This window comes from Cryptotermes secundus, unplaced genomic scaffold (assembly GCF_002891405.2).
Source record: "Cryptotermes secundus unplaced genomic scaffold, Csec_1.0 scaffold470, whole genome shotgun sequence".
Lineage (NCBI taxonomy): Eukaryota > Metazoa > Arthropoda > Insecta > Blattodea > Kalotermitidae > Cryptotermes > Cryptotermes secundus.
Window position 1 is genome coordinate 93,524 of NW_019739954.1, and position 12,548 is coordinate 106,071.

Consider the following 12,548-nt stretch of genomic DNA (forward strand, 5'->3'; position numbering starts at 1 on the left):
CGTATTCCAGCACAGATTTTAGACCAGTTAATTTTGCCTTCTAATGAGTCTTATCAGCTGAGAGCTGCAGGCCTGACTGCAGACTAGTGGGGGGGGGGACGGGGTTCCATTTCGTTGCATCATTCATTTTGCAAAACATTGTTTTCATAAGCCGGATAAACAGTATAGTATTGTGCGTGACTTATAGACGGGGTTGAGATTGATAACCGGATTTATTGCACTCGGAACTACACTTTCACAAACACTATCTCCGACTGCCACTTCCAAAGACTGAGTCTGAGTCTCATTTTACGACCGACGCTCAGTCGGTCAGTCTGTCTTCGTATAAAGCATCCATCTGGGGCTTACGGCCAGGTCTCTATTACTGTTAGATAGCTGCGGTCTTGTTTTTGTAGGCCCCTCTATGACGAGAGAACGGGTCTCTCTCTTTTGTATATGCTGCTGGTCTTGCCAGCGCAGTCTTTCTCGGGTCCGAGTCCCTTGGTACTCGAGAACATATTTTACTGTCTCAACTCTGAGACTTCCGGACAGGCTCTGGGGCCGGAGAGGGGAAGGCATTGACCAGTCTTCTCCATCTAGTGTCGAGGTTAAGAATGTTAGTTATATCTCCGCTCCCACATACGTCTTCACGGTCTGGTGCTTAATACATTAAGATCAGGTACAACTTTACCTTTCCCTTAACATTTGCCCCACTACGGGTTTGGGTTTTATAAGATCCATCATCAGGTTTATGATTGCTAATCCCCGTGAAATTGCAGAAAGTATGGTCATCTACAGCGGTCGAACCAGTATTTTCTGGTGTGTGATCCGGTGGCAAATTTGTAACGTTGGAAAATACGTGCCTCTAAGTCACGTCTAAACTTCTGACTCAACACTTTTACCGAGAACATAAAAAAACTCCGTGGTTCTAGTCCCAAAGCGAACTGTATCGACCGAGCGACCAAAATTTGTCGGCGAAGTTAGTGCCAAATTGAATGGATAGAGGGTGTCGCGTGGTCAGCTCAACGAATGCTCACGGCCGTTAATTTTGGTTTCTAGACCGGAGATGCTATTTCCTTGAAATACTCATCAATTATCCTCACGAGGCTGAGTGGACCCTGTTCCAAACCCATTACTTCTCAGAAAATGTAGTAGCGCCGGGAATCGAACCCGGACCTTTGGATTTGTAGCCAGGAACTCTGACCACTAGACCACAGTGGCAGTCAGGAAAATAAAAAAAAAATAAAGAACTTTAAAGGGGCACGCCGTAGCTTAATTGGTTGAGGCATTATGCTTACTTACTTACTTTTTTATTCCTAGTGGGGTGAAACTAAGTCCTTTGCACTGCGGCCGCTTCTGGTCTATTGTACCAGCCCCAGATGATAGGTGGGGATGATTGTGGAGCAACTGGTGGAATGAAGATTGGCAGGGGAAACCGAAGTACTCGGAGAAAACCTGCACCAGNGGTTTCATTCCCGATGAGGTCAATGGGTTTTTTAAATAACTTAATCTTTCCAGCCACAGTATGGCCCTGGGGTCGACTCAGTCTCTAACAGAAATACTATCAGAAATCTTACTGGGAATAAAGGGCGGCCGGCGCCGATATTTGTGAGCCTATTGTCTAGAAATACTGGGAGCCTCGACGTCTCACATATCTACGGGCCTCCAAGGCGTTTTACGGGGATAGCTTTTGACGGTATACTTACTTTTAATTATAAATCCATGGGCGATTTAATCCAAGATGAACCTTGGCCTCTCTTTCACAGTTTCTTGATCATATAGACAGCCGAGAGAACTCCTTTGTCGGGGGATCAGTCCACCGCAGGGCTATTACCTACAGAGGACAAAACAGAGAGAGAGAATTAACGCAAATCTCTATGGCTCAAATGGTAATTTAATTGTTTTTAATCATCATTTCTGAGCTTGTTCACATTATATCAATAATTGCACTTTTGTACAAAAAATGTACTTCCTTTTATATTATTTAACCATCAATTTGCTTTGCAAACAAGTTGATGGAAATAATATAAAGGAGGTTTGCATGTTTATTTAGGAGAGTAAATTTAGTGATGAATATTACGCCAATTATATACTGAGCCATCGTAGGTAATCATGATCTCTGTAATTTAATTTGTGTTATTGACAGTCCACCTCACGGCTCTTTTTGTGAAACCGAAACATGCAATGGTGTAAATATTAGCGAAGTGAATTATTAATACTACATTAGTATTGTATGGTACTTTTCAACTTTGCTGCAGAATATGCCATTAGGAAAGTCCAGGAAAACCAGGTGGGACTGAAATTAAATGGAACATATCATCTACTGCTGTATGATGATGGTGTCAATCTATTGGGTGATAATAAAAATACCATGAAGAAAAACACAGAAATTTTAATTGACGCCCGTAAGGAGTTTGGTTTAGAAGTAAACCCAGAGTAAACTAAGTATATATTGCTGTCTAGTCACTAAAAGGCGGGGAAAAATCATAACATAAAGATGGCTAACAGATCCTTTGAAAATGTGTCACAGTTCAGATATTTGGGAACGATAGAAAAGCATCAAAATTTGTTTCAGGAGGAAATTAAGAGGAGACTGAATTAGTTTAATGATTTCTACCATTCAGTCCAGAAAATTTTGTCTTCCCGTCTGCTGTCTAAAACCATACAAATTAGAATATACGGAAGTATATTACCTGTGCTCCTGCATCGGTGTGAAACTTGGTCTCTGACATTAAGGGACGAACATAGACTGGGGGCGTTAGAGAAGGGTGTGCTGAGAATATTTGGACCGAAGAGGGATGAAGTAGCGGAAGGCTGTAGAAAATTACATAATGAGGAGCCTTATAAGTTGTATTCCTCTTCGAGTAAAATTAGAATAATAGACAAGGAGGATGAGATGGGCAGAGCATCTAGCACAAACGCGGAGAAGAGAAATGCATGTAGGATACGAGTATTTTTGGGGTGATATGGACTGGATCGATCTGGCTCAGGATAAGGACCAGTGGAGGGCTCTTGTGAACACGGTAATAAACCTTCGGGTTCCATAAAATGCTGAGTTCTTGAGTTGCTGCACAACAGGCAGCTTCTCAATAAGGGCTCAGCTCCATGAAGTCAGTTTATTTACGTAATATGGTTCTGTGTTGGTGCACATTGAGACTCTGCGGTAACAACCAAACGTTACACTACGAATTTCATCCAGCGAAGTGAAGAAGGGCCGGTCACGGTAGCCGAGCGGTCTAAGGCATGTACTGTCTTCTCTCGTTGGAAACCGGTATCCTGGGTTCGAATCACACTCAGGGCATGGATGTTTAGTTTGTGTGTGTGCGTTTCTCTGTGTTTGTGTACAGGTAGAGGCCTTGCGACGAGCTGATCACCCGACCAAGTAGTCCTACCGAACGTGTAAGATCTAGAAAAACCTAAGTGAACGGAGAAGTTCATGGAGGTAGGCCTAGGCCCACTGGGGCTGTAGTGCCAAGGAAGCAGCAGTAGTGGATCCGTATTTTATCACCAAATGAGTAGTTAGGGTCTAGAGGCATTCGATATTTGGAAATTGCAGCACTGCACTGAGAAGTTCAGTTTTACAGAAGCAAAATCCCTGGATTGGGTACTCGGACTTGGAGAGCATAAACTCACCAAACCTGTGGCGAGATGGGGGGGAGGGGTAAGAAAGAAGAGTTCGTGAGGAGGGAAAGTCATGGGACAAGTGAGAGACAATTTACTACAAGGAAGTACAAGAATCATTTTATCAGAAAGTTCCCAGGCTTCGTGGGCGCGTCCTTGTGATGACGGTAGTGTGAGAGCGAACACCTTACATCGGATTGAAGCAGTGACTTCAGACGGAGGACGCGGAGTTTTGATTTTACTAATTCGTATTGAATTTTATCATCATCATCATCATCATCATCATCATCAGTAATCTGTCAAGACGACAGGTCCACAGTCTCTTTCAAAACAATTCCTCCACTTAATGCGATCTAGAGCTTTCTCCTTCAAATGACAGTATCCTCTTCTGTCCCCAAGGTCATCCAGCATCTTCTTACGTCTTCTTCCTCGTCTTCTTGTCACTTCTATCCGCCCATCTATCTTTCCTTCGATAGCTTCTTTTAGAAGGCAGTTTCTGCGTAAAACATGACCAATCCAATTAGCCTTCCGTTTTCTTATTTCATGTAGGATATTCCTCTGCTCACTGACTCTAATTAACACTTCTTCATTTCTCACATAATCGGTCCAACTGATCTTCTCCATTCTTCTCCAACACCACATTTCGAAACTTTCCAGATGTTTCTGATCTACTGCCCTAAGTGTCCATGTTTCAGCCCCATACAGAGCTATGCTCCAAATGTAGCATTTCACTAGTTTCTTCCTCAAATTTAAGTCCAATTTGCTGGTAAAAAGATTCTTCTTCTTGCTAAATGCAGCTTTTGCCATGGCAATCCTGGATTTAATTTCACAAGTACACCTTCCTTCATCTGTTAACAAGCTACCCAAATATTTAAAACGAATTTTATAAATGGAAAATATCATTTGCTTGCCTTTAAGGTAGAGGCTTTTAATTTATTATACTCCAGCATTCAGTTACATTGTGTATATTGAATTAGCTTTCACATGTCCCAACATTCCTGTGCAACTTCTTCGGTGTATTACAATTCACACCTCAAAAGCGTTCCTTTCTTCGTATAATTTGAACACTACATGTTTCGGCCCAAATGCTGTCAACATCAGGTGTACAAGTTGCAGAGGAAACTGCTGTTCCCTCGTCATGCTGCTACGCTTTGTATTTTAACGGTGTAAAATATTCATAAAACATTAAAAAAATAACGTAGGGCGTAGATCAGCTACTAGGTAACGAACGCGAAACAAACATGTTCCCATGGCAACAAATCCACAAGCAGCAATAGTGGAACGGTTGAAAACTGTGTTCTAAATGGTCCGTGTTAAAGGTTACATAATGAGGACACCAGCCGCGATTGTGTGGAGGCGGGGTGGGTCGAATACCTCCATTGTGACCCTGCGAGTGATAGGAAGCTACTAAAAGGGAAGTCTCTAATCTGAGATAGTAAAATATGTTCGCGAGTCCCAAGGGACTCGGACCCGACAATGACTGCGCTGGCGAGCACCAACAGGAATTGAAAACGACAGAACCTTCCTCTCGTGAGAGACGGCGCCCCGTATCAACAAAACCGCAACTGTCTGACAGTAATAAAAATTTGGTCGTAAGCCCCAGGTTGGTACTTTACTCAAGATAGACTGGCTGACTGACCGTCAGTCGTAACATAAGACCCGACTCGACTCGATCTACAGCCGATCCATACGGAGGCGGGTTCGAATACCTCCACCGTAGCCTTGGGGTATAACCGACCTCCTTCTTCCTATGGGATAAACACGGGACCTGGCCCTCCAGGTTGGGGGAGTCTCAAATCTCAGACAGTAAAATGTGGTCATGAGTCCCGCGAGACTCGGACCCGAGAATTACTGTGCTGGCGAGGCCCAGCAGCAATTGTAAACGACAGGCGCGTCCTCTCGTCAAAGAGGAGGTTACATAAGGCTTATGACCGAAAGAGTTCAGTTGAAAAAAAATTATTGCCGCGAGTCTCGAGGGACTTGGTGCTGAGCTCAAGTGATTGGCGGTAAACCGCCAACTCTGACTCTGACTCTGAGCTGCAGTTAGAGAGTCAGTCTATGAAGAGAAGACTAGGAGGTTGGTGTGAGATGGTTGCCAGCCTGGGAGTTCGTCAGTTGAAGCTATGAGTTCAGTGGTGGAGTATTAGCCGGTGAACAACGACGTGAGGGTGGAAGCCGAAGAATCACCGCTGTTAGAAACCGTTCCCAGGAAATGACTAGTGCAGACTGCATCAGACTGAGAACACTAGTCTGTGTGCGATAGTGATTTGTGAAGTGTAGTAACGAGTTGTATGTATAATTGTGCAATAAATCCAATTACCAATCCGAACCTCGTCTATAGTCACATTCATCTCACATTCACATACGTAACGATGTAGCTGCAGTTAGTTTGTTGTATGCACATGTTATGGGTCTGATGTTGGGCCGAAAGAGGTAGTGTTCAAATAAGGGGAACAGGCGGATGCTTTCGAAATGCGAATTTCAATAAATGGACGAAGTTTCACAGGGGGTGCGAGTGCTAATTTAGGGTTAAAGGTTAAAATCGGAAAGGCTGCATGAAAAGCATGTAGTAGAAGCTCAGAATTTTGTAACCGCTTAACATTTAATCAAAATTAATTTAGATTGTAAATAAAAATCAGTTCATAACACGCAGTAAACAAAATATTTCTCTATTAAAAGACCGACCAATTGACGCTGTTTAAATAAACAGGTAAAGTTCCTGTGCTTAAGCAACACGTCATGAAGATGTATGATGGAGTGGAGGTACAGTTCCACCATTCTTGAGTTTGGCACTAGATAGAGTTGAGTGGCCAGCTTCATGTTCCGACTGCTTTACCCCAGAGAAAGAACTCCCGGACTCCAGAGCCGGTCTGTACATTATGGAGAAGATAAGGTTAATGCTATTTATGAAAAATCATCACTGCTTTCTGAGAATCACGAAAACACAAGCACAAGGCGAGAATAATATACCAGAATGTAAGATTGATTTTGTTGTTCATAAAGCAACACACAGTAAGGATGTAGGTATGGCTCCATGCATTCTTAAACTGTGCACTAGACGGAGGGAAGTGGTCAGCAGCACGTTCTGTCCAATTTACGTCTACATGACTACATGACCTACCCAAAGTAAGAAAATTTTGATACGCGGGCTCCCCACGCTACAGCCCCTTCTACCGGCATAAAAACGAGACCAACACGTAGCGGCTGCAGAGTGTTTTTTTTTTTTAATTCTCTTAGTGGGGGGTGGAGTCCAACTGGGTCCACTCGGCACGGCGGCCACTGATTGGACTACTGTAGCCTGCTCCGGGTGATTATGATGATGGATAATTTGGTGAAATGAAGACTGACAGGGGAAATCGAAGTACTCGGAGAAAACCCGCCCCAGTCCACCACAAATCCCACTTGACCAGACCCGGAATCGAACCAGGGCCGCCGCGGTGGGAAGCCAGTGACTAACCGCTTGAGCTATGGCGCGTTCTTTGCAGAGTCTTACCACAAAAACAGAATTTTAAATTTCATTTCTCAATTTTTAGTTTCTAATTTTAATCTTTATATTTTTAATTTTAAATTTTATTATCTAAGGACTTTCAATTTTGAAAATTTTGGCCCAAACTAAATACATGTATCTATGCCTTTCAATAATTTCAAGACACAATAAGGATCCTTATTTGAAAAATTAGATGATAATTAATTTCAATTCATCAGCTCATATTGGAGCATTGTACGCCTGATGATGACCCAGTGTAAGGGTCGAAACATGTAGCGTCTGTAAGAGCATAATAAAATCAAATATTGATACAGTGGTTTCTCCTTTGTTTTTAAATCCAGAATATTATTGTGTAGAGGGTATACCTTATATAACTTTATATACTTTATTCATAACACACAACAGGTTGCACACTATCAAGACAGTATAGATCCACGTATTCTTGACCTCGGCACTAATAGAGGTGATTGGTCAGCTTCACGCCCCGGCCGCTTTACCTCCGGTATCACGGGATGGAAGGCCGAGGTATAAAGCAGGAAGGGAAAAGGAAAAATTGTCCCTGTGCTTAATTAAGCGCTACGTCATGAAGGTGTATGGGGGAGTGGATGTATAGATACAAATTTTCTTCACTTCGGCACTAGTTGGAGATGAATGGTAAGCTTCACGACCCGGTCGCTTTACCCCTGGGAAAGAGCCCCAGTTACCCATTGGATAGGAATTTGGGTGGAACCCGCAGCCGGTCTGTACAACTTGACTCTACCGGGACTCGAACTTCTAACCCTCGGCCGTCTAGCACGCAGTCAGTCGCTATACCGACTGCGCTATCAAAGCAGGTGGTAACCACTGAGTCTGAGAAGCTAAAAGTGACGACCATGGATATTGGCTTGGTAATCGATTCCGTAAACGAAGAGGTGTTTCAGTAGCGCCCGTGGGCTTGGATAGGAATTCTAAATATTCATAATATTGTAATACTGGCAGAGGTGTGGATGCAGCCGCTTCCAGCTAGTGGCTAAGCGCGATGCCTACAGCTCAGTCATTTGTCTTCACGGTTTGACAGCTGATGCTCAGTGATCCAGGCCCCAAGATTTATGACCTGAACGCTACGGCCTGCCTGCCGCGTTTGCATGGTCATCGTCAGCTCTCAAACAGAGCCCACCTGCGTAACTGTTGCTATGGAATTATCGCTACGAAGCTTTACAGTCGCCCTGTGAATCAGAGAAGCCAATTGGTGAGGAGGAATTATAAACTCGGCATTAGGAGTTCTATCTTCTGGGACATAACGCCGTGTACTTCGTTGAAAATCAGCCGATGTTTCGGAGGAACATGTCACCTCCAAGAAACCAGCATAAAAGCAGGGCTTTGACGCTGGTTTCTTGCCTGGATTATTCTTCCACTATATAGGACATATTTCTCTGAAACGTCTGTTGACCTTAACCGGACTACACGGCGTTATATCCAGTGGCGGCTCGTAGCTAAAATTAGTGGAGGTGCTGCTCCAGAAGCGCACAGTTCCGTACAAAGATTTGGCTATTGACATTAAGCTTAAGGATTATATACTGTATTGTACAAGTATAAAGAAAGAATTAAAGGAAAAATGACTCATTATATAAATGTTATCGATAATATCAAGTGGAAATTGGGGGTGCTGCAGTTCCGCGGTGCCTATACACGGGCCGCCCCTGGTTATATACCACAAGATAGAATTCTTTAAAGCCACAGCTGTGAGAACCTTAAATCCGTGTTTTCAGACCTGGTCACCGGGCAGACTGATCTAGACATGTATTCCATTGGTGCTTGGTTTAAGAGCATCAGATTTTTTGCCAGGTATTGTTCCTTTTCGAAGGACAGACGGGGGTAACAAAAAAATTTTCATACAAGCTTTTGTTCAAGACACTTAACAACGCCTCGCGGAAGTCCCCAAAGATATGAGTCTCTATATTGAAATCATAGAGGGCGCTAAAAACGGCCTTATATTGGTAATACTGGCTATATAGCCTTCCCTTCCAGTTTTGTCTTTTCTCAAAATCGATATGGGGGCAAATGCCTAGTTCCTCCTTCTGCTATTGTCCATGCACTAGGTAAAGGTACGTAAAGTTAAAGCTATCCCTATAACAGGCCATGGATGCCCATAAGGTTGAGACGTCGGGCGTCCTACATTTTCCATAAAATCAGCTCATAGATGGCGGTGAAGTTGTCAGCCTTACTATGCGACGGCCGTCCCTTATCCCCAAGAATATTCCTGGGACACTTCTCTGTTAGAGGCTAAGTTGACCCTAGGGCCATAATGCAGTTGGAGGGTTTAGGACAATTGAAAAATCCAATGAACTCATCAGGAGCCGAATCTGCGACCTTGCAGATTGTAGCATAGTGCCTCAACCAACTACGCTACCTACTGTCCCCGGCCATGCACCAAATGTTATGAACGTTCGTCTTACTCCTATTGGTTCGCTCACAACTCCGGGCTCGGCCTGGCCTCTCCGCGTGGCCTAACTGCAACACGTGAAAAACAGTTTTCTGCACCACTGGTACGCGTCCAAGGCGTACACCGATCCGTGACTTGTGGCTTCTAAACTGTCATAGGTGAATGAATTCATCACAAAACTGCATAGACATCACGCGGAAGTAATTCAAAACCACGTTCTAAACACAGAACCAAACGAAGGCTTAAGCTTCGCTGAGGTTCAAGTGACTAGTGCAACATTACCTGAGTGACACGATTCGCGATCTGCTGTACAGTTGTACCACTATTGGTGCGTGGTTATGTGCCAGACTGTACGGCGGAGTCCCACTTTGTATCCAATATTTATAGTGAAAATAGTTCTAATTTCCCACATTATACGAAAAAGTACCATGGTAGAGGTAAAACGTAAAGTTGTCCCTGTGCTTAACTAATTAAACACTAAGCCATGAAGGCGTATGGGGGCGTGGGTGTATAGATCCACATTTTCTTCGCCTCGGCACTAGTTGGAAGTGAGTAAAGTACAGTGATCTTCAAAAAATATTGTTATGTGTACTAATGACTATAGACTGGGTTTGGATTGGTGAATGGATTTAATGACCGCTTACAGGACTTAACTACAAATAATTATAAATTTCTTGCTGAACTCCACACTGCAAATCACTTCACTAAGTCTTCTCAGTCAATTTCCAATAATCATTACTTGGTAACAGCTCTCCGCAGTGGCTATTCCTCTGCAATGTTTTTCACTAGATACTTCGTGGTAACGAACCTTAGCAATTGAAATTCTTAAATTTCCTTTGCCCCCTGGTTAACACTACATGGCTGAACCCTCAAGTGCACTGCACTCACTCGCTCAGCAAAACACGGTCGGTCGAGTCATCTAGCATCGGAACGGATCTAGAGAAAACAGCACTTGCATCATTATTGTATGACGTCACCGTGCACGCGTAAGCTTCGGGCGCTTCATAGCAACGGTTTATGTATACAGAGCCATCTCCCAGCAATGTGTCTGTACGTCACAATACGTTTCGAAGATGTAGTGTCTGGAATGCTGTCTACATCATACTGTCTCTGTGTATATACTATATACAATATAGTAAAACTTGGTTATAGCGTCATCAAAGGGACCTAAAAATAGTGTCGTTATAAACGAATGTCGTTGTAACCGAAATGGGCACTTCCACAGTAGCCTTATGTTAGTCACGTAAAAATCTACCAAAAACCGAGTTAAAAAGTTGCATTTTTTAATGAAATACGTAGTTAAGTACAGACTAACGTAACATTAACGCGGAAATGCACAAATGTGTAATATCAAAGACATATTACAGCGCTTTTCACTGACAATACACACCGCACTAATACTGTATATTAAAGGTAGGCCTACTCACCAAATTACAGTAGATTACATCAATTGTTGTGCCTTACTGTACCTAGATACGAGTACAGTAATCAGTTATCTTCATCTGTTTCCTGTTACTTGCCCAATACACACTTTCTAAATTACGTTCAATGTCCATAATTTTTGTCACAATTTCACTGCTGCCTCCCCTGGATTCATAAAACAAGTTCACAACCCTAATGGCTTCAAGCGCGTCACTCACAGTAGGGATGGAGACTTCGGAACATTCTTCTCCTCCCTCCTCATCTTCCTCCTCTGTATCCTTCTTCACTTCCGATACAATATCGTCGTCTGTTTGTGCCTCCGTTGTAACAATGTTGTCGTCTATTGTTGCATATGCCTCATAGTCATACTGACCTAGTTCATCACAATTGACTTTACGCAACCATTCTGTTAAAGGTAAATCATCGTCATTATTGGTGTCATCCTCATTCTCAGTGCCATTCAATCCCTGAGTTGATAAGATTCCCGCATGCCGGAAGCAGTTCTGAATTGTTTTTGTAGTTACTCGTCTCCATGCTTTTTCAATGAATCGTATTGCGTCCAGCAGTGTAACTGTGTAATCTTGCTTCTTCTCGATGCTCTCTACAATTCTTAACAATATCAGTTTGCGGTAGTGACATTTCAGGTTCCTTATGACTCCCTGATCCATGGGTTGCAATACGCTTGTAGTGTTTGCAGGTATAAACACAAGTTTAATCTTCTCTAGATTTTGAAGTACAGGGTGCGCTGGACAGTTGTCTACAAGCAAGATGATCTTTCTTTTCCTTGTTTGAAGTTCCCGGTCCCAAGACCTGAGTTCAGCTTCGAACAAACTAGAAGTCATCCACGATTTTTTGTTAGCACTGTAGCGCACTGGTAGGTTTTCCACATTTTTAAAACATCTAGGATTTTTTGACTTTCCAATCACAAGCAATTTCCTCTTCTCGCTTCCAGTCGCATTAGCACAAACAAGAGCTGTAATCCGCTCTTTCGACAACTTGCCGCCAACAGACTTCTCACCCTTAAATTTCAGTGTCCTGTCAGGTGTCAATCGAAAGAAAATGCCGGTCTCATCGGCATTAAAGATATCCTTGTCTGCATATCCTTTACGTATGCTGGGCCACACGGCAGTAAGCCATTCAGTTGTAGTTTCGGTATTTACACCCCTGGCTGCACCACTCACTTTACCGAACGTAATGTTGTGACGCAACTTGAACTTATCAGTCCATCCAGCACCACACACGAATTCTTCATCCTTTAACTTTTTTGCGAATTCTTCAGCTTTCACCATAAGAAGAGGGCCACTAACTGGTACGTTATCACTTCTTTGCTGCTTAAACCATTTAAGCAGCGCTTCATCGACATCACTCCGTTCAGGCTTACGCAATCGCTTTATTCTCGACCCATTTTGTTTAAATGCATTAATAATTTTTGTTTTATTTCTCATATCGTTTGTACTGTAAAATTGACCAAACCAAATTCGCGGCATACATCAGCTTTTTCCCTTCCATTTTCTATTTCACGAATCACTTTAACTTTCTCTTCATTGCTTAAAACTTTCCTTTTCATTGCCATGTTTTCGCTACTGCACTTCTCTGGGTTTAGGCAGGAACACTATA

General features: G+C 43.0%; 1 protein-coding gene across 1 annotated transcript in view; it reads right to left on the reverse strand.

The window, feature by feature from the left end:
- Positions 1 to 12,376, reverse strand: part of LOC111872129 (tigger transposable element-derived protein 4-like) — a 24,473-nt gene extending 12,097 nt beyond the window's left edge. Inside the window, exon 1 of the mRNA XM_023865714.1 lies at positions 10,990 to 12,376. Within this exon, the coding sequence (XP_023721482.1) occupies positions 10,990 to 12,376 (1,387 nt within the window). The remainder of the gene's footprint in view (positions 1 to 10,989) is intronic.
- Positions 12,377 to 12,548: the final 172 nt, after the last annotated feature.